Consider the following 25,856-nt stretch of genomic DNA (forward strand, 5'->3'; position numbering starts at 1 on the left):
AATGTATACAATTGTTGTGTAAAACATGATTTTTCTATTGTTTTTAAGGACAGGGGGCCGGGCGCGGTGGCTCACGCCTGTAATCCCAGCACTTTGGGAGGCCAAGGCGGGCGGATCACGAGGTCAGGAGATCGAGACCATCCTGGCTAACACAGTGAAACCCCGTCTCTACTAAAAATACAAAAAATTAGCCGGGCGTGGTGGCCGGTGCCTGTAGTCCCAGCTACTCGGGAGGCTGAGGCAGAAGAATGGTGTGAACCCCGGGGGGCGGAGCCTGCAGTGAGCTGAGATTGCGCCACTGCACTCCAGCCTGGGCGACAGAGCCAGACTCCGTCTCAAAAAAAAAAAAAAAGACAGGGTCCTGCGATGTTGCCCAGGCTGGAGTGCGGTGCCCATTTTTCACAAGCGCATCTCTAGCTCTTGAATTCCTGGCCTCGAGAAATGCCTCAGCCTCCTAGACAGACATGACATGACAGCCTCCTAGACTCGACGTGTCCCACCGTGTCTGGCTAACATGATGTTTATATAGATACACACATACACACACAGATTGGAAAATAGCTACATTAAGCAGTATAATTAACATGTGCATTACCTCACATGCTTTTTTTCTTTTTTTTGCAGTGAGAATTCTTTTTTTTTTTTTTTTTTTGAGACAGTCTCCTTCTGTCACCCAGGCTGGAGAGCCCTGGAGTGCAGTGGCGCCATCTCGGCTCACTGCAACTTCCGCCTCGCGGGTTCAAGTGATTCTCCTGCCTCAGCCTCCTGAGTAGCTGGGACCACAGGCGCGTGCCACCACACCCGGCTAATTTTTTGTATTTTTAGTAGAGACGGGATTTCACCGGGTTAACCAGGATGGTCTTGATCTCCTGTCCTCGTGATCTGCCTGCCTCAGCCTCCCAAAGTGCTGGGATTACAGGCGTGAGCCACCATGTCCAGCTGTGAGAATTCTTAAAATCTACTCTCTTAGCAATTTTTGAGCATACAATGCATTGTTATTAATGATAGCACTGTGATGATGATCATCATCATTATCATTTTTTTTTTTTTTTTGAGACAAGGTCTCATTGTGTTGCCCAGGCTGGAGTGCAATGGTACGATCAGTACGATCATAGCTTACTGCAGCCTCCATCTCCCAGGCTCAAGCGATCCTCCCACTTCAGCCTCCCAAACAGCTGAGACTATAGGTGCATGCCATCATGCCTGACTAATTTGTTAAACATTTTTTGTAGGATGGGCACAGTGGCTCATGCCTATAATTCTAGCACTTTGGGAGGCCGAGGCAGGTGGGTCACCTGAGGTCAGGAGTTCAAGACCAGCCTGGCTAACAAGGTGGAACCCCGTCTCTACAAAAATACAAAAAAAAAAGAAATTAGCTGAGCATGAAGGCGGGTGCCTGTAATACCTGCTACTCAGGAGGCTGAGGCGGGAGAATTGCTTGAACCCAGGAGGTAGAGGTTGCAGTGAGCCAAGATCATGCCATTGCACTTCAGCCTAGGTGACTGAGACTCTGTCTCAATAAAAACAGATTTTTTTTTTTATAGAGATAGGGTCTCAATACGTTTCCTAAGCTGGTCTTGGCAAGACCAGCTATGTTTCCCAGGCTGTTCTCGAACTCCTGGGCTCAAATGATCCTCCTGCCTGGGCCCCAAAGTGTTGGGATTACAGGTGTGAGCCACCACACTGGGCCAGCACTGTGATTTGGGCGTTACAAATCAATTTTAGGGAATGGGAAAATTTGCGAATACGAAATCTTCAAATGAGAGCAACTGTGTATCCAAACATTATCATGTCAACATGTAATTGATATAAAAATCAGTTGTCCAGGCAGGGTGGCTCATGCCTATAATAATCCCAGCACTTTGGGAGGCCGAGCCAGGCAGATCATTTGAGGCCAGGAGTTTGAGACCAACCTGGCCAACATGGCATAAACCCCATCTCTACTAAAAATACAAAAAACTTAGCCTGATGCAGTGGCACGCCTGTAATCCCAGCTACTTTGGAGGCTGAGGCACGAGAATTGTTTGAACCCTGGAGGTGGAGGTTGCAGTGATCCGAGATGGCACCACTGCACTCCAGCCTGGGCAACAGAGCGAATCGGTCTCAAAATAAACAAACAAACAAATAAATAATAAATCAGAGCTAGCTGACACTCTCTTTTTCTTTTTTTTTTTTTGAGACGGAGTCTCACTCTGTCGCCCAGGCTGGAGTGCAGCGGCACAATCTCAGCTCACTGCAAGCTCCGCCTCCCGGGTTCACGCCATTCTCCTGCCTCAGCCTCTCTGAGTAGCTGGGACTACAGGCGCCCGCCACCACGCCCGGCTAATTTTTTTTTTGTATTTTTAGTAGAGACGGGGTTTCACCGTGGTCTCGATCTCCTGACCTCGTGATCCGCCCGCCTTGGCCTCCCAAAGTGCTGGGATTACAAGCGTGAGCCACCGCGCCCGGCCAATTTTTTTTTTTGTATTTTTAGTAGATACAGGGTTTCACCGTGTTAGCCAGGATGGTCTTGATCTCCTGACCTCGTGATCCGCCCATCTCAGCCTCCCAAAGTGCTAGGATTACAGCAGGCGTGAGCCACCGCGCCCGGCCGACACTCTCTTTTTCAATTGCAGAGTTTATTGTATGCTGACAGCACGTCTCAGTTTGAAACAACCACGTTTCTAATGCCTTAGAGCCACACATGGCCAGTGGTTTCTGTATTGGACCACACAAGTCTCTGCAGCCTTCTTCAGATTCTCAAAGGGATCTCTGAACTGAAAACAAAACAACAACAAAACCCACAAACAACCAAAAAAATCAGATACAACCACCCTGGAGAGTCACGTGAGAATGTCTAAGAAAGCTGCTCATTCTCCTGTCCTCTGACCCAGGAATTCCACCTTGAGGCCAATACCCCAGAGAAAACATGGCACTTAGCACAAAGCAACACGTACAAGAATATTCTTTGGCCGGGCGCGGTGGCTCACGCCTGTAATCCCAGCACTTTGGGGGGCCGAGGCGGGCAGATCACGAGGTCAGGAGATCGAGACCAGCCTGGCTAACACGGTGAAACCCCGTCTCTACTAAAAAAAAAACACAAAAAATTAGCCGGGCGTGGTGGTGGGCGCCTGTGGTCCCAAATACTCGGGAGGTGAAGCAGAAGAATGGTGTGAACTCAGGAGGCGGAGCTTGCAGTGAGCCAAGATCGCGCCACTGCTCTCCAAGCTGCGTGACAGAGTGAGACTCCATCTCAAAAAAAAAAAAGAATAGTATTTGCCCTGCTTGCTACTAAGAGCACAGTACTGGAGAAACCTAAAATGTCCATCACCAGAAGAATGGATCCCTGGCAGACAGTATGTCTACGTACTGGAAGATTAAACGTCTTTGCAAAGGAAGGGGCCTGAGCTGTGTGTAACAATCCCTTGCAAGCAGTGTCCAGCTGGTGAGGATAAAACAGGCTGCAGAAGGTCGGGAACACCATACTATTTATACAAACATTTAGAAACATGCAAGAATAGTCTCTAGCAGTTATGGATTTATACTATGTAACAAAAGTCTTTTGTAATCAAAGAATAATAAATGCCTCATCAGAGACGGTGGTGACTTTTGGAAGGGAAGGGATTTGGAGAGGCGAGTGCATGCAGTGTTTCTATTATATCTGGAGAATTATATATATATATATATAATTTTTTGTGTGTCTGTGTGATGGAGTCTCGCTCTGTCGCCCAGGCTGGAGTGCAGTGGTGCGATCTCGGCTCACTGCAAGCTCTGCCTCCTGAATTCACGCCACTTTTCTGCCTCAGCCTCCTGTGTAGCTGGGACCACAGGTGCCCGCCACCACTCCCGGCTAATTTTTTTGTAGTTTTAGTAGAGACGGGGTTTCACCATGTTAGCCAGGATGGTCTTGATCTCCTGACCTCGCGATCCACCCACCTCGGCCTCCCAAAGTGCTGGGATTACAGGCGTGAGCCACCGCACCCGGCTGAGAATTATATTTCTTAAACAGAATGGTGGAGACATGAATACTCATTATATTTTGGGGGATATGTGTGAAATATTTCATGTCACAGAGAATCCCAGCAAGGTTTTGTGCTGCGTGTTAGCATGTGTGGCCCGTCTGTGCCTCGGGAAATAATAGTTCCTATGTCACAGGTAGAACAAAAGGATTACATGAGATTACTGTAAGGGTATACAAAGCCCCAGAACGGTACCTGGCCCATAGTAACTGCTGTAAGCGCATTTGTCGACAACAATAATAATAATAATTGTTAAGCATTCACTATGCTCGGTGGTATGGCTTGTGTTTTCATCCGTTATTTTATTTAACAATATTTTTTCAATGTATACGTGGTGCAATAGAAAGAAAATAGCTTTACTGTCTTAAAACAGGAGCAAAGGGCCAGGTGGCTCACGCCTGTAATCCCACCCAGCACGTTGGGAGGCCGAGGCCAGAGGATAGCTTGAGGCCAGAAGTTCGAGACCAACCTGGGCAACATAGTGAGATCCCATCTCTACAAAAAATTTACAAAGTAGCCAGCCCAGTGGCATGCACCTGTGATCCCAGCTACTTGGAAGGCTGAGGTGGGAGGCTCTCTTGAACCCAGGAAGTCAAGGCTGCAGTGAGCAGTGGCTGTGTACCACTGCACTCCAGCCTGGATGTCAGAGTGAGACCCTGTCTTAAAAACAAAATAAAAAAAAAAACAGGAGTGGGCCGGGCGCGGTGGTTCACACCTGTAATCAGCACTTTACTCAGGAAGTTGAGGCAGGAGAATTACTTGAACCCGGGAGGTGGAGGTTGCAGTGAGCTGAGATCGGGCCACTGCACTCCAGCCTGGGTGACAAAGTGAGACTCCGTCTCAAACAAACAAACAACAACAAAAAAATAAAAATCGGGAGTGAAAACATTTCCACCTTTCCTGTGAAGGTCGGTTAACTCATCAGGATGACTATTAAAGGCTGAGATTTTGGTCTACTAGTTTATAATCTAATTCGTTCCAGATAAAGCAAATCAGTTTAATGTTTTTCCTTCTGTTTTTCTTTTCACCTTTTTTGGCCCAAGGATGGAGTGGGATGGTGGGTGGGTTACATTGTCAACTGAACAATCTTTGAAGTGTAAATTAATTTTTATATGTTCTTTCAGTATATATTTTCTTAATTGAATATACTTTAAAAATAACATATAAGCATATATAATACATAAGATATATAGTACATATATCACTTAATATATAATATAGGGTAGTATATATCATATCTAAAATAATTATCTCAGATATAATGTTATAATGTACATTAGTTTATGCATTATACATATCAATTTTCTTAACAATAGCACTGTGGGTGGGAGCTGGGGATGAGCTTCATTCCACATAGAGGAAAACTAAAGCACAGAGGCATCCCGGGAATTCAAGAGCAGCCTCGAATTCCAACATAGTGAGAGGGTAGAGGCCGCAGAGTGAGACCCCCTCTCTGCAAAAACTCATCACAACAATGACAATAACAGATGAATACACAAGCCACAGCACCGAGTACAGTCTGAGTGTTGGACACTATTATTATTGTTGACACACTTAACTTGTGGGTGTGCATGCCCGCGTTCGGCCAGGAGGGGACAAAGCCAGGAAACGGTCACAAAAGGAGCCCTCGGAGGCTGGTGGGCAGGAGGGAGGGGAGGAGAGAGGCACACCGCCCAGCTTTAATGAGGGGTGTGTGTGTACCCTGGGGCTGCAGGACTGCAACCTCCCCCACCACACCTGCGTGCTGAGGTCACTCCGGGTGACCCCGCAGAGCGGCGTTACTAAATGGGGAGGTGCAAAGCTCTTGGGATCACCAGGGAGCCTCTGGGGGAGGGCTGGAGGCCTGCAGCGTCCCCTCTCACTCTCCTCCCGGGGCACCCAGGTGGCCGGCTCTGCAGTCCGACCTTTCGGCCCTAGAGTAGCAGATGCGCGTGCTTGTCAGCGCACAGCCAGCGCTGGGTCCCCAGTGGAGGAGCTCAGCTGGAGCCAGGCACCTGAGGTCGGCCTCACAGGAGCTGCCTGGGCAGGGGCCACAGAGGAGCCTGGAGTCATCCGACCTCGAGGCATCCCAGCTCTGCCTCTCACTGGCTGTGGCTCTGCGGCCCATGACTCTGCCGCTTCATGCCTCACTGTCCCCATCAGGAAATTGTAAACCGTCATTCTACCGACCCAGGGCTTGTTGGGAGGACTCCACACAGTCTTAGGTGACAAAGAGACAGAGACCGAGAGAGCGTGACCAGGACCTGGCAGCAAGTAAGCACCGAGTGTTACCATATTACCGTATCACCATCACTGTATTATTTCATTAAAAATTTTTGAATAAGTAACACATACTCACAGGAAAAATTCAAATAATGTAAAAGGCACAGTAGTAAAAAGTTCCCTGAAAGTCATACAGGATATTGACGTTGATTCCTGACTCATAAAGCAAATAAGCCATTTTTTTCTTTTCTTTTTTTTTTTTGAGATAGTCTCACTGTGCCGCCAGGCTGGAGTGCAGTGGTCCATCTCGGCTCACGGCAACCTCCACCGCCCAGGTTCAAGCAATTCTCCTGCCTCAGCCTCCCGAGTAGCTGGGATTACAGGCACCTGCCACCATACCCAGCTAATTTTTGTATTTTTAGTAGAGATGGAGGTTTTACCTTGTTGGTCAGGCTGGTCTCCAATTCCTGACCTCAGGTGATCCATCTGCCTCGGCCTCCCAAAGTGCTGGGATTACAGGCATGAGCCACCACGCCCAGCCAAGGCATTTTTAAAACAATAAATGTGAGAAATTGAAGACAGACTTGTTATTATCTGATTTCGAGAAATTGTTGGGCTGGATACTGTGGCTCACACCTGTATTCTCAGCACTTTGGTAGACCGAGGTGGGAGGATCACTTGACCCTAGGAGTTTGAGACCTGCCTGGGCAACGCAGCAAGACTCCATCTTAAATTCTTTATTTAATTTTATTTTTTTGAGACAGACTCTCGCTCTGTCGCCCAGGCTGGAGTACAGTGGTGCCATCTCGGCTCCCTGCAACCTCTGCCTCCCGGGTTCAAGCGATTCTCCTGCCTCAGCCTCTTGAGTAGCTGGGATTACAGACGCCCACCACCACATCTGGGTAATTTTTGTATCTGTAGTAGAGATGGGGTTTCACCATGTTGGCCAGGCTGGTCTCGAACTCCCGACCTCAGGCAATTTGCCCGCCTCAGCCTCCCAAAGTGCTGGGATTACAGGCGTGAGCCATCATGCCTGGCCTCATCATCAATTTTGTTAAAAAAGTCATTAAGTATGACAATTTTACTGTAGTTGAGCTGGAAATTTTCCTTTTATAGATAGGTACTCCCAAATGTTTGGGCACAATTTATCACGATGCCTGTAGTTTAGTTTATACCTTGTAGCTTTTCATGAAGGAAAATTTCCAGCATAACCAAAAACAGAGGAATAAAATGAGTCCCTTCCCTCTCACTTGTCTCACCACCCACCCCCCCATACACACACACACACACACACACACCCCTTTTCTTTTGCCAGACTGTTTTTTTGTTTGTTTGTTTTTGAGATAGAGTTTTGCTCTTGTTACCCAGGCTGGAGTGCAATGGTGCCATCTCAGCTCACCACAACCTCCGCCTCCCGGGTTCAAGTGATTCTCCTGCCTCAGCCTCCTGAGTAGCTGGGATTACAAGCATACACCACCATGCCCGGCTAATTTAGTATTTTTAGTAGAGATGGGGTTTCTCCATGTTGGTCAGACTAGTCTCGAACTCCCGACCTCAGGTGATCCGCCCGCCTTGGCCTCCCAAAGTGCTGGGATTAGAGGCATGAGTCACCGTGCCCGGCCGGCCAGATGATTTTAAAGCAAACACACCAGGCAGCTCAGCATTTCCACTTCCAGAAGACTTCAATATCTATCATTTACTTGAAACTAGTTTGTATGCACCCCTCCGACAAAGAAATAAAGATCAAGAAAGTATGGCCAAATGGTCACATCTGTGAAGTTTAGCCAATGGGTGTTCATGACAGCGCTTTTTTTGTTTGTTTGTTTTTGTTTCGTTATTATTCCTGTTTGTTCATTTGTTTGTTTGTTTTTGAGACGGAGTCCCGCTCTGTTGCCCAGGCTGGAGTGCAGTGGTGCGATCTCGGCTCACCACAACCTCTGCCCCCAGGGGTTCAAGCAATTCTCCTGCCTCGGCCTCCCCGGTAGCTGGGATTACAGGCACGGACAGCACTTTTTCTACTTTTCTGTAGGTTTGCGACTTTCCCCAATCTAACCTCAGAACCGCAAAGGAAGTTCTACCTCTGCCCCTCCTTGGGCCCCATCCAGCTCCCCAGAGGCCAGCGCCGCAGCCGGTTTCCTGCAGATCCTTCCAGCGCCTACGCGTCGCTGCCGTTGCTGTGTCTTTATTAATAGCAGGGCTGTAGTAGTAGTGGAAACACGAGTGGGGCAGGCAGCAGGCCTCTGAGTCACACAGGCCTGGCCCGGGGCCCGCTCCCCTTCTGACCTTGTGTAACACGATCGCTTCTCGGAACCTCAGTTTCCTGCTCCGTTAACTGGGGATAAATACTGACCCTTTGGGCAGCTGGGAGGATCCAGTGTAAAGCCCCGCACAGGGCTAGGCGCGGAACAGGTGCTGAGAACATGAGAGCACCTCTGTCCCTGGCGCTTCCCACAGTACTTCAGCTCCTGAGTCCTGCGGGAGGAGGGGCTGGGCCTGGACTCCTGGGTCTGAGGGAGGAAGGGCTGGGGGCCTGGACTCCTGGGTCTGAGGGAGGGGGGCTGGGGGGGGAGGGGCTGGGGGCCTGGACTCCTAGGTCTGAGGGAGGAGGGGCTGGGGGCCAGGACTCCTGGGTGTGAGGGAGGAGGAGCTGGGGCCAGGACTCCTGTGAAGGAGGAGGGCTTTGGGAACTGTTCCCTGGTCCCTGGACACCAGTGCTCCTGGCCTCCAGGGCAAGACAGAGGCGCTCAGCTCTGGGCCTGTCATCCCAGCTCAGGTGTGTGGAGGGGTCTGTCCCACCCTTTCCTCTGCCCTCAGGCCTGGGCCTTGTTGGGGGTTCACAATATGTTTTGTCCCATCTGTCCTGGGACTGGAGCCCAGAGTCCAAGCTGGTCTAAGTTTGGAAGGGAGAGGGAGGGGGCAGCGGTCAGAGGGGGCGAGGGAGGGGTGTGGGGGGACAGGATGTCTCTGTCTCTGAGCTGTCACACACACCCCTGTCCCAGGCCCAGAGAAAGGGAGGGACAAAGGCTTTGAGAGAGAGTCAGGAACAAAGAGGAGGAGAGAGACGCAGAGACACTGGGGAGAGCGGACGGAGATGCCCAGAGGGGCCGGGAGAGACGGGAAACAGACAGACAGACAGACAGAGGGGGGCAGGCAGGGAGCAGAGCGTGGAGACACCCCCAGAGTTGGTGGAGAAAGAGTGGAGACAGTGTGTGGACAGGGGAGAGGGGCCGGCGACCCACAGAGACAGGACAGGGAGGGGGAGTCCCACCCCAGAGACCCAAGGGCGAAACAGAGACAGGGAGGGCGGAGAGAGAGAGACGGGGAGAGAAGGAGACAAAGACACACAGAGAGAGAGGAGAGACAGAGGGAGCAAGAGAGAAGCTGACAGAAAGGTGTTCGTGTAGAAGGAAGGAGAGACTGGGGTTGGCTACAGGGAGGGGAAGAGAGGGTGCCGGGAGTAAGGGCTATCACCTGGGAAGCACAGCAAGGAATACACCCAGAGGGTGGCAGGAGGGCACAGAGAGGCAGAGACACTCCTCCAGCTAGACAGACCCGGACAGACAAGGGGCGACTGAGGCTGACCTTGCAGACGAGCTTCCATCCCTTGGCTCTGCGCAGCGAGAACCTGTGGGGTGCAGGGGGCTCTCTGGGGAGCCCTGACGGGGGGGTCCTGCCCAAGGGCCACCCCACATCAGGAAGCCCTGAGATGGAGCACAGGGCCTCCGAGACCCCTGAGGATGGGGACCCAGAGGTGAGAGACGGGAGCCAGGGGAGGAAGACAGAGAGAGAAAAGAAGAGACAGGCAGGAGACAACACGGGGAAAGAGAGGAAGAGAAACAGAAAACAGGGAAACGCAAAGACCTCAGAGACCCAGACCCAGGGAGAGAGGATGACAGAGATCCAAGGACACACAGCGAGACGGAGGCCCCCAGAGAAATGGACTCAGAAACACACAGCGGGATGCACAGGGGAAGAGGACGGTGGAGAGAGAGACCAGGGTGGGCGGGGGGGGCTGTGTGGGCTGAGGATGCACCCCCACTTGGGGCTGGGGGCTCCTGGCCCCCTCCCACAGACAGGGGAGGCGGGGCCTCTGTGACAGTGACCCCCTAACCTCGCCAGGACACAAAAACAGGTGGCCCGAGTCCGGGTGAGTCACTGTGACTCATCCTCCTCTCTGGGGACAGTGACCCCTGTCCCCTGCCCCACCCTCCATCCCGGGGCTGTGCCGTGACCTCCTCCCCCACCACTCTCAGTGGACCCCAGACTCGCCCCCTCCTCACCCTGCCCCTCTCCCATAGGAGGACACAGCCACAGCCCTCCAACGGCTGGTGGAGCTGACGGCCAGCAGGGTGACCCCGGTGAGGAGCCTTCGGGACCAGTACCACCTCATCCGGAAGCTGGGCTCTGGCTCCTACGGCCGCGTGCTCCTCGCCCAGCCTCACCAGGGGGGTGAGTTTGGCCACCCAAGGGCAGCCTCCCCAACTGCCCCACAATAAGCATTCTCGGAAGCCACCCAGACAGGGGGCATTCCCAGGAGGAGCTGATGGGGACCCTTCTCGGGGCCACCCAGACAGGGGGCATTCCCAGAGGAGCTGATGGGGACCCTTCTCGGTGGGGGCCCTCTGGAAGTTAAGAGCTCTGGGATCTTCTGAGAAACACAGGCCCCACCCCAGAGAGGGCGAGGGGCTGCCTACGGTCCCACAGCAAGACAGGTATGCAACTCAGGTTGGAACCCAACTCACCGCCATGTCTCTTACTTGATGCCAGGGGAAACTGAGGCCCGGAGAGGGTGAGGCGGCTGTGCAAGCCCACGCCACAGTCCGAGGCAGAGCAGGGAGGGTCTTCAAAGAAGGTCTCCTCCCACCCACACTTCACAGACAGAGGAGCCCGTGCTGCCCATGAGAAGTGTGAGGCTTAGAGAGGTTACACGGCTTCCCTCAGGCCCCACAGCAGGACTGGAGCCGCCTGAGTGTCCCTCCGACCCATCTCCCCGGCAGGTCCAGCTGTGGCTCTGAAGCTTCTGCGTCGGGATTTGGTCCTGAGAAGCACCTTCCTGAGGGAGTTCTGTGTGGGCCGCTGCGTCTCTGCACACCCAGGCCTGCTGCAGACCCTGGCAGGACCCCTACAGACCCCCCGCTATTTTGCCTTCGCCCAGGAGTACGCGCCCTGTGGGGACCTCAGCGGGATGCTGCAGGAAAGGGTGAGGCCACGAGGGACAAAGGTTGGGAGCGCTTATCCCAGGTCCAACTCTGTCCCAAGCCCTGCCTCTATCTCCAACTCTGACCCCCAAATCAGGGCCCGCCCAACCCATCTCCACCCTGAGCCCCCACATGACCTCCCCCTTTCTAATTCTCAGCGAGGTTCCATGCCTGACCTCAACCCTAATCCATCCAATCACCCAAACCCAAGCGTGGAAGGGCAGGGAGCTGGGGGTGGGATTGAGGATGGGCTGGAGTCAGTGAAGCGGGTGGGGAGGGAGACAGGTTTCGGATTTTAGTTGACACTGAGGTTAGGGCATGGGCACAGGTGGAGTTGAGTGGGTTGAGTTTAGAGTTGATTATAGATGGATCATGAGTATGGAGAAAAGCATGAATGGGGTTGCAGAGAGAAGCAGAGATGGTTGAGGATGTGTATATAGACTGAGTTAGAGATGGGCTGTAATGGGGTTTCTTCTAGAAAGGAGACCAGGTCAGGACAGAACCCATGATATTCTAGGGTCTCTTGAGTTTGGAGATTAGGGATAGGGATAGTTTCAGGAATAGATTTTGGATTTGAGATAAAGTTAGGGATAAATGGAAGGAACAAAAGAAGGAAGGGGATGAGGAAGGTACATGTGGATGAATGAGTCTCATTGAGAATTAGAAGGATGGAAGGATGGGTGAGTGGGCAGATGGATGGGTGAATAGATGGGTGGAAGGAAGGATTGGTAGATGGATGGGTGGGTGGATGGATAGATGGATGGAAGGAAGGATTGGTGGGTGGATGGATGGATGGATGGACGGACGGACGGACGGAGGGATGGATGGATGGATGGATGGATGGATGGATGGATGGAAGGTTTGGTGGGTGAGTGGATGGATTGATGAGTGGATGGGTGGGTGGGTGGATGGAAGGATTGGTTGAGTGGATGGATGGGTGGGTGGATGGAAGGATTGGTGGATGGATAATAAATGGATGGTGAGTGGATGGGTGAAAGGAAGCAAGGGAGGATGAATATATGGATGTTGACATTAAATAATAGAATAACGTATTGGATTGCTGACTGGTTGGTGGAACGGATGTTGGATGGACACACTGTTGAATACTGTTGGAAGGATGGATGGCTTCATGGATGAATTGCTGCCTGGCCAGCTGGCTGGCTAGACGGATAGATAATCAATTGATGAAATAAACTGGGGAATTTTAGAAAAGCCTCTGAGTTAGAGATGGGGTCTAGTCTCATATAAGACTAAGATTAGGGTTAAGAATGAAATTTGAGTTCTCACTGGAGAAGATCTGGATGGTCAGTTTACAAAAGATATATAAGAAAAGTTCACAGTGGGCCTGAGTATTTGAGTTAGGAGAATCTTTGAAAGAAGCTAAAAGAAGGAGCTACTGGTTATAACTGGGGTTCCAGTGGGGAAAACTGGGAGACCAGCTGGGAGTTAGTCTATGGGAGTGCAGATATGGCTGCAGGTTGAGGTTGAGGACGATGGAGAGGAAGTCTTTGGGGGCATGTGGTGGGAACACTGGAGGTAGCCACTAGTCTGGGGTTCTAGATTCTCAAACCCCAAGAGTCACACTTTTAGGACTTAAGAGTCTGGAGCCTCTTTCAAGAATTATTCAGAAGAAGGAAGCCACTGGTGTGGTGCCTTATGCCTATAATCCCAGCACTTTGGGAAGCCAAGGCAGGAGGATCGCTTGAGGCCAGGAGTTTGAGACCAGCCTGGACAACATAAAAAAGACAAAACCAAGAGACTCTGACCCTCCTCCTGTCTTCTTGACCTCAGGGCCTCCCAGAACTGCTGGTGAAGCGGGTGGTGGCCCAGCTGGCAGGAGCTCTGGACTTCCTCCACAGCCGGGGGCTGGTCCACGCAGATGTCAAGCCGGACAACGTGCTGGTCTTCGACCCGGTCTGCAGCCGTGTGGCCCTGGGGGACCTGGGTCTGACCCGGCCAGAGGGCAGCCCGACCCCTGCCCCACCAGTGCCTCTGCCCACGGCACCACCTGAGCTCTGCCTCCTGCTACCGCCCGACACCCTACCTCTGCGGCCAGCCGTGGACTCCTGGGGCCTGGGGGTGCTTCTCTTCTGTGCTGCCACTGCCTGTTTCCCTTGGGATGTGGCACTGGCCCCCAACCCTGAGTTCGAGGCCTTTGCTAGCTGGGTGACCACCAAGCCTCAGCCACCTCGGCCACCACCACCCTGGGACCAGTTTGCGCCCCCAGCCCTGGCCTTGCTCCAGGGGCTTCTGGACCTGGATCCCGAGACTAGGAGCCCCCCACTGGCTGTCCTGGACTTCCTGGGGGACGACTGGGGGTTGCAGGGGAACAGAGAGGGACCTGGGGTTTTGGGGAGCGTGTCCTATGAGGACGGGGAGGAGGGAGGCTCAAGCCTGGAGGAGTGGACAGATGAGGGCGATGACGGCAAAAGTGGTGGGAGGACGGGGACAGATGGGGGAGCTCCCTGACCAGGTGACGGAGACAGGTGGCCAGAGCCTGGGCCAGAGGCCCTTCCCCCAGCCCCCAGGGCCACCTGGATGGAGAGACAGCTGCACCCGGGAGGACAGAGAGGGAACACATTACACTCTCCCTACGGAACGCTGGGCTTGGACGCACATTCCTCTTCCAACTGAGGACCCAAGAGCCCAGCTCCTGCCCCTTCTCTCTCAGATGCAGGATCCAGGCTCCCAGCCCTCCCTCCCTCAAGGACCTTTCCTCTTCCCTCCATCCAGAGTGTCTTCTTTTTCATTTTTATTTTTTTTAGACGGAGTCTCACTCTGTCGCCCAGGCTGGAGCGCAGTGGTGCGATCTCGGCTCACTGCAAGCTCCGCCTCCCGGGTTCACGCCATTCTCCTGCCTCAGCCTCCCGAGTAGCTGGGACTACAGGCACTCACCACCCCACGCCCGGCTAATTTTTTGTATTTTTAGTACAGACGGCATTTAACCTTGTTATCTAGGATTGTCTCGATCTCCTGACCTCGTGATCCACCCACCTCGGCCTCCCAAAGTGCTGGAATCACAGGCGTGAGCCACCGCGTCTGGCCCAGAGTGTGTCTTCTTGAAGGAAGGCACTGGTCCCCACCACCACCCACACCCTGCCTGGTGTGTTTCTGTGCTGAGGACATGCTGAATGCTCATCATGGACCTCTTTTTCTTTTTTCGAGGAGCCTCGCTCTGTCACCCAGGCTGGAGTGCAGTGGTGCAATCTCGGCTCACTGCAACCTCCCCCTCCCAGGTTCAAGTGATTCTCCTGCTTCAACCTCCCAAGTAGCTGGGATTACACCTGCACCACCATACCCGGCTAATTTTGTATTTTTAGTAGAGGTGGGGGTTTCACCATGTTGGCCAGGCTGGTCTCGAACTCCTGACCTCAAATGATCCACCCGTCTTGGCCTCCCAAAGTGCTGGGATGACAGGCATGAGCCACCACACCTGGCCATCATGGAGTTCTGATGGGATCACTCCTGTCCCCTAAGACCTTCAGTGGCTCCCACTGTCCATGTCACAAGATCTGAACTTTAGGATCTGACACCATGTAAACCTCACCCTCCACTGCTCCCATTTCTCTGGGCTGTGGGTGATGTCACAGGAGCCACTCATCTGTTCTGGACCTAAATCTACACATGTGAGAACACACACATGCACACACACACACACACGTGTGCACACATATGCACATACACGTGCATGCACTCACACGCACACACGCACGCATATATGCGCACACATGCACGCACACACGCATGCACGCACATGCACGCACAGCTGCTGTCAGACATTGGCACACTGTGTGGCCTCCACCGAGAGCATCTTCCCCCTGTCCCATGGCTCCAGAAAGTGTCCCCCACCCCCAGCCCTCTCCGGCCTCCTGGGGAACTTGTATTAGAACAATCCATGTCTCTTTCTGAGTGTCCAGGCTGGACCTGGTCTTCTCCATATTTAGATCCTTCCCAGTTCTGCTCCCACAGAGCACCACGGATTGTGATTGTCCCAGCTCCGTCCGCCTTTCTCAGACCCGTCAATCCTAAGAGCCAGGCCTGGTACCCATGGGTCTCCTTCCTCACCAAGGCCAGCCCGCGCCCCGCAGTCCCACGGCACCTCCCAGACAGGACACGGAGCCTGGCTTGTGCAGGTTCACACCTGCAGGACGGGGACGAACTAGATCCAAATCCGAGACCCCAGCACCCAGTGGAGGGTCCGGAACTGGAAACTGTGTTTCCTAAGTAGGAAGATATGCTTCTAGACTGGGAAGTGAGCTCACCACATACAACACGGCACCCTGGGCTCCATCCATCGTGGAAGCACTGCTGAAATAACAGTCTGGTGTTGGCCCAACTGTGAGCCTCGTAGTTTTGACAGACGTCTCATGGTTTGCATCGCGATGCCGACACCGGGGGATGCTGGGGGAGCGTGCATGGGAACTCTCCGCAGGATCTTGGCAACCATTTTATAAACCTAAAATGATTCCAAAATAAAAAGTTTATTTAAAAAAATTAAGTGACTTCACATCAGTCATGGCAGTATAAACCTGAAGGGTGGGCCGGGCACGGTGGCTTACGGCTGTAATCCCAGCACTTTGGGAGGCTGAGGTGGGTGGATCACCTGAGGTCAGGAGTTCGAGGCCAGCCTGACCAACATGGTAAAACCCTGTCTCTACTAAAAATATAAGAATTATCCAGGAGTGGTGGCAGGCACCCGTAGTCCCAGCTACTCCGGAGGCCGAGGCATGAGAATCACTTGAACCTGGGAGGTGGAGATTGCAGTGAGCTGAGATCGGGCCACTGCACTCAGCCTGGGCAACAGAGCAAGACCCTGTCTCAAAAAAATAAAAATAGCCCAGGCACAGTGGCTCACGTCTGTAATCCCAGCACTTTGGGAGGCCGAGGCGGGTGGATCACCAGGTCAGGAGATCAAGACCATCCTGGCCAACATGGTGAAACAATGTCTCTACTAAAAAATACAAAAATTAGCCAGGCGTGGTGGCGAACGCCTGTAATCCCAGCTACTCAGGAGGCTGAGGCGAGAGAATCACTCGAACCAGAGAGTTGGAGGTTGCAGTGAGCCGAGATCACGTCACTGCACTCCAGCCTGGGCGACAGAGCGAGATTCCGTCTCAAAAAGCAAAAAAAAAAAAAAAAGAAAAAGAAATAAAAAACCCTGAAGGGTGGGTGCAACCGTCCCAGAGAAAAACAGGGGTCTGAAGTCCCACTGTGGCCCAAGGCTTGGGGACTTCCGCGTGGGGCTTAATCTCCCTGTGCTTACAGCAGGGAGGCACTCACTGGCCTGTATTCCTGTTGTGCGCTTTCAAACTATTTTTATTGTGATTCCTCTCTTTGGAATCAGGAGCCCTCAGACCCTCCTCCCTCAGACCCAGGAGTCCAGGTCCTCAAGCCCACTCCTCCCTCAGGCCCAGGAGTCCGGGTCCCGTGTAGCAAATGAAATCATTTCTGGAACCCAACCCTGCCTTGACCCCACCCAGCTGCCCCATCAATGCCCCATTGACAGGTCAGACACAAGTGCTTGGAGAGGGGTGTCCGGGGGATCAGATGCTGGGGTCTTGTTTGGGGAAAGAATGAGACAATGAGATTCCAGAATGATGCAGTGTGGGATGACCTCAGACTTAGGGGGGCGGGAAGCAGGTGGTGGAGCAACTGGGAAGAGAGGGCCCTTGAGGGGGGTAGGGGAGCCCTCAGTTCTGCCTGAAAACTTCAAATGGGTGGGGGAAGCTAAGGCCTGGACTCCTGGGTCTGAGGGAGGAGGGGCTGGAGGCCTGGACTCCTGGGTCTGAGGGAGGAGGGGCTGGGGGCCTGGGTTCCTGGGTCTGAGGGAGGAGGGGCTGGGGGCCTGGATTCCTGGGCCTGAGGGAGGAGGGGCTGGGGGCCTGGACTCCTGGGTCTGAGGGAGGAGGGGCTGGGGGTGTGGACTCCTGGGTCTGAGGGAGGAGGGGCTGGGGCCTGGACTCCTGGGTCTGAGGGAGGAGGGGCTGGGGCCTGGATTCCTGGGTCTGAGGGAGGAGGGGCTGGGGGTGTGGACTCCTGGGTCTGAGGGAGGAGGGGCTGGGGCCTGGATTCCTGGGTCTGAGGGAGGAGGGGCTGGGGGCCTGGACTCCTGGGTCTGAGGGAGGAGGGGCTGGGGGCCTGGATTCCTGGGTCTGAGGGAGGAGGGGCTGGGGCCTGGACTCCTGGGTCTGAGGGAGGAGGCGCTGGGGGCCTGGACTCCTGGGTCTGAGGGAGGAGGGCTCAGCTCTTGGGTCAGGGTATTCGCCTAACCACAGCCAGTTCCAGGAGTCATCGCACGATGTCGCTCTGCTCCCAGTGGGGGCAGAAGGGGCGGGCCCAGGGGCGGGGCCTTACGACCCCCAAAGTCGGGGCGGGGTCTTGCTCCTGGGCAGGCCTCTGCTGGCATGGGCCCTAAGTGCCGGGCACCGACCACAGCCGGCGGCCGAAGGGTCAGGCGGGCCTTGGAGGAGGTGAGGTCTGGAGGTCTGAGCCCAGGCTGGGAGGTGGGCAAGGTGCCCTGGCCTGAGGTGGGCAGCACCTGAGGGTGACTGTGCCAGGTGGCCTGAGTCCTCGGTCCCTCAGGGGAGCTCGGGCTGCACCTGGAGGCTGTAGAGCGGTGGAGGGTGAGGGAAACAGAATCTGGGGGTCCCCAGTCGTGTGAATTGTATGAGGTTCCGGGAGAGAGGTGGGCTGGGGGCCTGGACCCCTGGGTCTGGCGGAGGAGGCGCTGGGGGGCTGGGTCTGAGGGAGGTGGCTGGGCTGTGAAAGTGGGACCCCAGGCCTGTCAGGAGCTTGGGGACTGATCCCAAGTGCTCAGTCCCATGCAGGACCCAGGCGTCCCAGGCCCTCTGCACAGCCCGCCCTTCCAGCCCTGAGCCCAAGAGCACCTGTTTGTTCTCAGGAGACAGCGTCTACTCATCCACCCCCAGGGCCCAGGTCTGTTTGCTTTGGAAACAAGATGGGGGAGTCTCAGTTATCTGGTTCATCTTTCAACCTCAGGGTGGCGGGTGGCGGCCGCCGCGCAGGGATGTGGGGGCAGGGACATCTGTGACCCGGGGCTTGAACTCACACCAGACTTGTCTCCCCACCTCTCACCAAGAGGGAGACTGAGTCACAATGAGAAGTGCGATGAGCCCCCAGCCCCTCCTCCCTCAGACCCAGGAGTCCAGACCTCCAGTCCCCTCCTCCCTTGGGCCTGGGACCTGAGCCTGGGTTCCCCTCTCTGTTCTTGCAGAGATGCCCGGCAAACAGTCTGAGGAAGGGCCGGCGGAGGCAGGGGCTTCAGAGGACAGCGAGGAGGAGGGTCTGGGCGGCCTGACGTTAGAGGAGCTCCAGCAGGGCCAGGAGGCTGCCCGGGCGCTGGAGGACATGATGACACTGAGTGCTCAGACCCTGGTCCGAGCCGAGGTGGACGAGCTCTACGAGGAAGTGCGTCCCCTGGGCCAGGGTCGCTATGGCCGCGTCCTTCTGGTCACCCATCGTCAGAAAGGTACAAGGCTGTGGAGCCGGAGGTGGCAGGGTTCAGCTGGGGGCGGGGCACGGGCCCGGGGTAGCCCAGGCTGGGGAGGCTGGTAGGCCTGAATCAAGTCTTACCTCTGCCCTCCAAAGCTGTGTGTTTTTTTGTTTTTTGTTTTTTTGGTTGGTTGGTTGTTTTTGAGACAGAGTCTGGCTCTGTCGCCCAGGCTGGAGTGCAGTAGCGCAATCTCACTGCAACTTCCACCTCCCAGGTTCAGGTGATCGTCCTGCCTCAGCCTCCCATGTAGCTAGGACTACAGGCGTGCACCACCACACCCAGCTACATTTGTGTGTGTGTATTTTTCTTTTTTAGTAGAGATGAGGTTTCGCTCTGTTGGCCAGGGTGGTCTCGTACTCCTGGCCTCCAGTGATCCGCCTGCCTCGGCCTCCCAAAATGCTGGGATTACAGGTGTGAGCCACTGTGCCCGGCCTTCTTTCTTTTCCTTTCTTTTTTTTTTTTTTTTTTGAGACAGGGTCTTGTTGTCCAGGCTGGAGTGCAGTGGTGCAGTCATAGCTCACTGCAGCTTTGACCTGGGCTCAAGGGTCCCTCCCACCTCAGCCCTGCAAGTAGCTGAGACTACAGTCGCATGCCACCATGCCCGGCTAATTTTTAAATTTTTTTTTTAAGATGCGGTCTCACTGTGTTGCCCAGGCTGGTCTCAAACTGGCCTCAAGTGGTCCTCCTGCCTCAGCCTCCCAAAGTGCTGGGATTACAGGCGTGCGCCACCGTGCCCGGCCAACAACAGAGCTCTGTTTCCTCACAGCTCCGGAGGCTGAAAGCCTGAGATCAAGATGTCAGCAGGGTTGGTTCTCCTGAGGCCTCTCTCCCTGGCTTGCATTTGGCCATCTTCTCCCGGTGTCCTCACATGGTCGTCCCTCTGTGTGCATCTGTGTCCTGCTCTGCTCTTCTTATAAGGACACCAGTCACACTGGATGAGGGCCCGCCCACTCCAGTGACCTCATTTTACCTCTTTAAAGACCCCATCTCCAAATACAGCCACATTCAGCAATGGGGGGGTTAGGACTCCCACATACGAGTTTTGGGGAGCACAATTCAGTAATAACACAGAGGGCAATAACACAGCCACACAACAGCACACCTCAGGAAGAGCCGCAGACGCAGAGATCCAGCCCTGGGTGCTCGCAAAGCCGGAGGCATGAGCAGTAACGGGCGGGGCCGTTGCCAATGAGGCCCCTCCATGGGCGTTTCACTGAACCTGCACTGGAGGCCTCCAGCACACCTGCCCCTGGGCTGCGTGATGCTGGGGCCCTGAGCATGCCACTGTCGTTAAGAAGCTCAGGGCACCATGGGGAGCATAGATGGGCAGGGATCGCCAACACCGGGCGGCGTGGCCATTGCGGCAGTGATCAGGAGTGCTGTGAACACGCGGAAGAGACCCCACTGCATCTGGCTGCGGAGTGGGCGGGGACGGCCGGTGTTTTCGATAAGGAGGGAACTTTTTTATTTTTATTTTTATTTTTTTGAGACAGAGTCTCACTCTGTCACCCAGGCTGGAGTACAGTGGCACAATCTCGGCTCACTGCAACCTACACCTCCCGGGTTCAAGCAATCCTCCTGCCTCAGCCTCCTGAATAGCTGGGACTACAGGCATGCACCACCACACCTGGCTGATTTTTGTATTTTTAGTAGAGATGGGATTTCACCATTTTGGCCAGGCCGGTCTTGAACTCCTGACCTCAAGTGATCCACCTGCCTGGGCCTCCCAAAGTGCTGGGATTACAGGTGTGAGCCACTGCTCTCGGCCTTTCTTTTTTTTTTTTTTTTTTTTTTTTTCTTTTTTGGAGATGGAGCCTTGCTCTGTCACCCAGGCTGCAGTGAGTGGAGTGGTACAATCTCGGCTCACTGCAACCTCCGCCTCCTGGGTTCAAGTGATTCTCCTGCCTCAGCCTTCAGAGTAGCTGGGATTACAGGCACGTGCAACCACACCGGCTAATTTTTGTATTTTTTAGTAGAGATGGGGTTTCGCCATGTTCGCCAGGCTGATCTTGAACTCCTGACCTCAAGTGATCCGCCCACCTTGGCTTCCCAAAGTGCTGGGATTATAGGCATGAGCCACTGTGCTGGGCCGATAAGGAGGGAATTTATCCCAGTCACACACGGCCTTGTGATGGGGAAGGTTGCACCCTGGCAGCTGATGGCTCAGAAATCAAAGAAACCAAGCCGGGCGCGGTGGCTCACACCTGTAATCCCAGCACTTTGGGAGGCCAAGGCAGGAGGATTGCTTAGAGCCTAGGAGTTTGAGACCAGCCTAGGCAACATAGTGAGACCATCTCTACAAATTTTTTTTTAAAAACTTAGCCAGTTAGCAGGAATTTCTGGTGTCAGGGGAAAAAAAAAATTAGCTTGGTGTGCAGTTAGCCCAGTGGTGGTGCATGACTGTAGTCCCAGCTACTTGGGGAGCTTGGGCAGGAGAATTGCTTGAGCCTGGGAGGTGGAGGTTGCAGGAGCCACGATTGTGCTGCCGCACTCCAGCCTGGACGACAGAGAAAGACCCTGTCTTAAAAAAAAAAAAAAAAAAAAAAAGGCGTGTGTAGTGGGTCACACCTGTAATCCCAATGCTTCAGGAGGCTGAGGTGGGTCATCACCTGAGGCCAGGAGTTCGAGACTAGCCTGACCAACATGGTGAAACCCCATCTCTACTAAAAATACAAAAATTAGCTGGGTATGGTGGCAGGTGCCCATAATCTCAGCTACTTGGGAGGCTGAGGCAGGAGAATCGCTTGAACCCGGGAGGCAGAGGTTGCAGTGAGCCGAGATCACGCCACTGCACTCCAGTCTGGACAACAAGCGTGAAACTGCATCTCAAAAAAAAAAAAAAAAAAAAGGAAGACATCAGAAGTTCCTGTCTTCAGGGAGTTTAGCTTGTAGGAAGTCGTTTCCACACGTGACAAAATCCACAATTCCTAATTGGCTTTCTTCCTCAGTGTAGGTTACCTTTTCCCCAGGTGTCTCAAAAATACCTTTTTGCCTCAAACACGGGTTTGCTGTCATGAGAAGTCAAACGAGGTCATTGGAGAAATTTCATGGTATCCCTCCATCTCCATGGCTATAGGCTTGTAAGAAAGCAGGGTAGAAATTCACCACGTACTGTTATTGTTTAATTTTTTGGAGATGCCACCATGCCCAGCAAATTATTTTTTTAAATTTTTTTTCACTCTGTCCCCCAGGCTGGAGTGCAGTGGCACGATCTCGGCTCACTGCAACCTCGGCCTCCCGGGTTCAAGCAATTCTCCTGCTCAGCCGGCCGAGTAGCTGGGATTACAGGCATGCGCCACCACAACTGACTAGTTTTCTGTGTTTTTAGTAGAGAAGGGGTTTCACCATGTTGACCAGGCTGGTCTCGAACTCCTAACCTCAAGCAATCCACCCGCCTCAGTCTCCCAAAGTGCTGGGATTACAGGCGTGAGCCACAGTGCCCGGCCTTTTTAAAACTCTTTTTAGAGGTAGGGTCTCACTGTGTTGTCCGGGCTGGTCTCAAACTCCTGGCCCCAACGGATCCTCCTGCCTCGGTCTCTGAAACCATTGGGATCGCAGGCCTGAGCCCCCAGCTGGGCCCCAGCGTGCTGTAACTATTGGCACCGCTGGTGATGCTTGGGTGGCTATGCTGTTAGGGTGGGCTCAGGAGGGAGGTGGGAGTTGGAGGAGGTGGAGATGGTCTATGGGAAACAGTCCAAGCTGAGGGGCCATCAGGGGGACCACAGGGGAACAGAGCAGCTGGCCCAGGTGGCCCTTGGCTGCTGCAAGCCTCCCACACCTGTCCCTGCTGCCCCAGGCACAGCCCTGGCGCTGAAGCAGCTCCCGAAACCCCGCACGTCCCTCCGCGGCTTCCTGTACGAGTTCTGTGTGGGGCTCTCGCTGGGCGCGCACTCAGCCATCGTGACGGCCTACGGCATTGGCATCGAGTCGGCACACTCCTACAGCTTCCTGACGGAGCCCGTCCTGCACGGGGACCTCATGGCCTTCATCGAGCCCAAGGTGCGTAGGCAGACCCCAAGCCGCCTCCGAGTGCCTCACCGGCCTCCCAGGAATGTCCTGAGCAGCCTGGGCCGCAGGAGCCACAGCCACTGCGTTGGGCCTCCCCGGGCCTCCCCTACGCCCCGGAGGCCCTTCGCGGGGCCCACAGGAGTTGTTAGGCCTCTTTGGAGTTGATAGACATCACAGAACTCACGCGATACACTGTGGAGACTCACCAGGCAGCACCAGGTCACACTGGACCCCAATCAAGTCACAGGCCCTACAGGGTCACCCCAGGCCCCCTAAACCCACAGACCTCACAGGTCACACTAGGCCTTACAGGGTCACACTAGGCCCCAATAAACCCACGGGCCCCACGGGGTCACAGTAGGCCTTATGGGGTCACACTAGGCCCCCTAAACCCACAGGCCCCGTAGGGTCACAGTAGGCCTTATGGGGTCACCTAGGCCTCCTAAACCCACAGGCCTCACAGGTCACACTCGGCCTCACGGGGCCAACTATTCACCGTCTTCCTTACCCGCCTCCTTAGTGTCCTGGGCCTGCTGCCTGGGCGGAGGACAGGACCCCGGTCTCGGTTGCCTTCCGTGGTCTCGGGGCACTGGGCCCTGACCCCTGTCCCCGCAGGTGGGCCTCCCGCAGCCCGCAGTGCACCGCTGCGCCGCCCAGCTGGCCTCCGCCCTGGAGCACATCCACGCCCGCGGCCTGGTGTACCGGGACCTGAAGCCGGAGAACGTCCTGGTGTGCGACCCGGGCTGCCGGCGCTTCAAGCTGACCGACTTCGGCCACACGAGGCCTCGCGGGACCCTGCTGCGCCTGGCCGGGCCGCCCATCCCCTACACGGCCCCCGAGCTCTGCGCGCCCCCGCCCCTCCCCGAGGGCCTCCCCATTCAGCCCGCCCTGGACGCCTGGGCGCTGGGCGTCCTGCTCTTCTGCCTCCTCACGGGCTACTTCCCCTGGGACCAGCCCCTGGCCGAGGCCGACCCCTTCTACGAGGACTTCCTCATCTGGCAGGCGTCGGGCCAGCCCCAGGACCGCCCTCAGCCCTGGTTCGGCCTGGCCCCCGCGGCCGACGCGCTGCTGTGGGGGCTGCTGGACCCTCACCCCCGAAGGAGGAGCGCTGTGAGCTCCATCAGGGAGCACCTGGGGCGCCCCTGGAGGCAGCGGGAGGGCGAGGCTGAGGAAGTGGGAGCGGTGGAAGAGGAGGCTGGGCAGTGAGGAGGCCCCGGGGGATGCAGAAAGGGAAGCCGCCCCACCCGAGGCCTCCAAGGCCAACGAGTTTTGGTTTCTCCTCAGTGTGTTTTCACCCATGGGGCTTGGGATTCCCCTCTGCGCCCTCCTTCTCTCTCCTCTCTGCAGGCTGCATTCCTCCCTTGGTCCATGAGGGCCTCAGACCTCCGCGTGGCCCTCAGTACCTGCCGCCACCTTCCCCAGGGTCTCAGACCTCCGCGTGGCCCTCAGTACCTGCCGCCACCTTCCCCAGGGCCTCAGACCTCCGCGTGGCCCTCAGTACCTGCCGCCACCTTCCCCAGGGCCTCAGACCTCCGCGTGGCCCTCAGTACCTGCCGCCACCTTCCCCAGGGCCTCAGGCCTCCGCGTGGCCCTCAGTACCTGCCGCCACCTTCCCCAGGGCCTCAGGCCTCCGCGTGGCCCTCAGTACCTGCCGCCACCTTCCCCAGGGCCTCAGGCCTCCGCGTGGCCCTCAGTACCTGCCGCCACCTTCCCCAGGGCCTCAGGCCTCCGCGTGGCCCTCAGTACCTGCCGCCACCTTCCCCAGGGCCTCAGGCCTCCGCGTGGCCCTCAGTACCTGCCGCCACCTTCCCCAGGGTCTCAGGCCTCCGCGTGGCCCTCAGTACCTGCCGCCACCTTCCCCAGGGTCTCAGCCTCCGCGTGGCCCTCAGTACCTGCCGCCACCTTCCCCAGGGTCTCAGACCTCCGCGTGGCCCTCAGTACCTGCCGCCACCTTCCCCAGGGTCTCAGACCTCCGCGTGGCCCTCAGTACCTGCCGCCACCTTCCCCAGGGTCTCAGACCTCCGCGTGGCCCTCAGTACCTGCCGCCACCTTCCCCAGGGTCTCAGACCTCCGCGTGGCCCTCAGTACCTGCCGCCACCTTCCCCAGGGTCTCAGACCTCCGCGTGGCCCTCAGTACCTGCCGCCACCTTCCCCAGGGTCTCAGACCTCCGCGTGGCCCTCAGTACCTGCCGCCACCTTCCCCAGGGTCTCAGACCTCCGCGTGGCCCTCAGTACCTGCCGCCACCTTCCCCAGGGCCTCCGCACTTGCTATTTGCTCGGGACACTTTAGGCTCATCCCCTCGCCTCCTGCATTTTTATTTTTTTTGAGACAGGGTCTCGCTGTGTCTCCCAGACTGGAGTGCAGTGGTGCAATCTCTGCTCACTGCAGTCTCAAAATCCACAGCTCGAACAATCCTCCCGCCTCAGCCTCCTGAGTAGCTGGGACTGCAGGCATGCGCCACCACGCTAGGCTAATTTTTAACTTTTTTTAGAGACGGAGGGGTCTTGCTATGTTGCCCAGGTGGGTCTCAACTCCTGGCCTCAAACAATCCTCCTGCCTCAGCCTCCTGAGTAGCTGGGACTGCAGGCATGCGCCACCGCGCTAGGCTAATTTTTAACTTTTTGTAGAGATGGTTGGGGGTGGGTCTTGCTACGTTGCTCAGGCTAGTTTCAAATTCCTGGCCTCGAGCGAGTCTCCCACCTCGGCCTCCCACAGTGCTGGGATTACTTACAGCTGTGCATCCTAAATGCTTACTGTCTGCCTCCTCATCCCCCCACTCTACTATTGCTCTAGGGCGTGTGTCCTCTTCTAACCGTATGGCTTATTTTTTGTGGTTATTTTGTGAGCTCCTGGAGTCCGGGGTCTTTGCCACCTCCCGTTTACTGACGGACCCCATGTACTCAGCGGTGGCCTGCAGCAGGGATCAGGAAACATCT

General features: G+C 55.3%; 2 protein-coding genes across 2 annotated transcripts; both read left to right on the top strand.

Annotated features, from left to right (window-relative positions):
- The first annotated feature begins 9,906 nt into the window (after nt 1-9,906).
- On the top strand, nt 9,907-14,057 carry SBK3 (SH3 domain binding kinase family member 3). Its single transcript, XM_030821804.1, has 4 exons — nt 9,907-9,951; nt 10,499-10,649; nt 11,198-11,400; nt 13,190-14,057. The coding sequence occupies exons 1-4, from the start codon at nt 9,907-9,909 to the stop codon at nt 13,865-13,867; spliced, it is 1,077 nt and encodes a 358-aa protein (XP_030677664.1). The 3' UTR covers nt 13,868-14,057.
- Nucleotides 10,343-24,125, top strand: SBK2 (SH3 domain binding kinase family member 2). The gene is made up of 5 exons (XM_030821805.1): nt 10,343-10,347; nt 17,834-17,868; nt 18,633-18,887; nt 22,708-22,910; nt 23,535-24,125. The coding sequence occupies exons 3-5, from the start codon at nt 18,635-18,637 to the stop codon at nt 24,123-24,125; spliced, it is 1,047 nt and encodes a 348-aa protein (XP_030677665.1). The 5' UTR covers nt 10,343-10,347; nt 17,834-17,868; nt 18,633-18,634.
- Nucleotides 24,126-25,856: the final 1,731 nt, after the last annotated feature.

The sequence above is a fragment of the Nomascus leucogenys genome, chromosome 10, assembly GCF_006542625.1.
Source record: "Nomascus leucogenys isolate Asia chromosome 10, Asia_NLE_v1, whole genome shotgun sequence".
In the NCBI taxonomy this organism is placed as follows: domain Eukaryota; kingdom Metazoa; phylum Chordata; class Mammalia; order Primates; family Hylobatidae; genus Nomascus; species Nomascus leucogenys.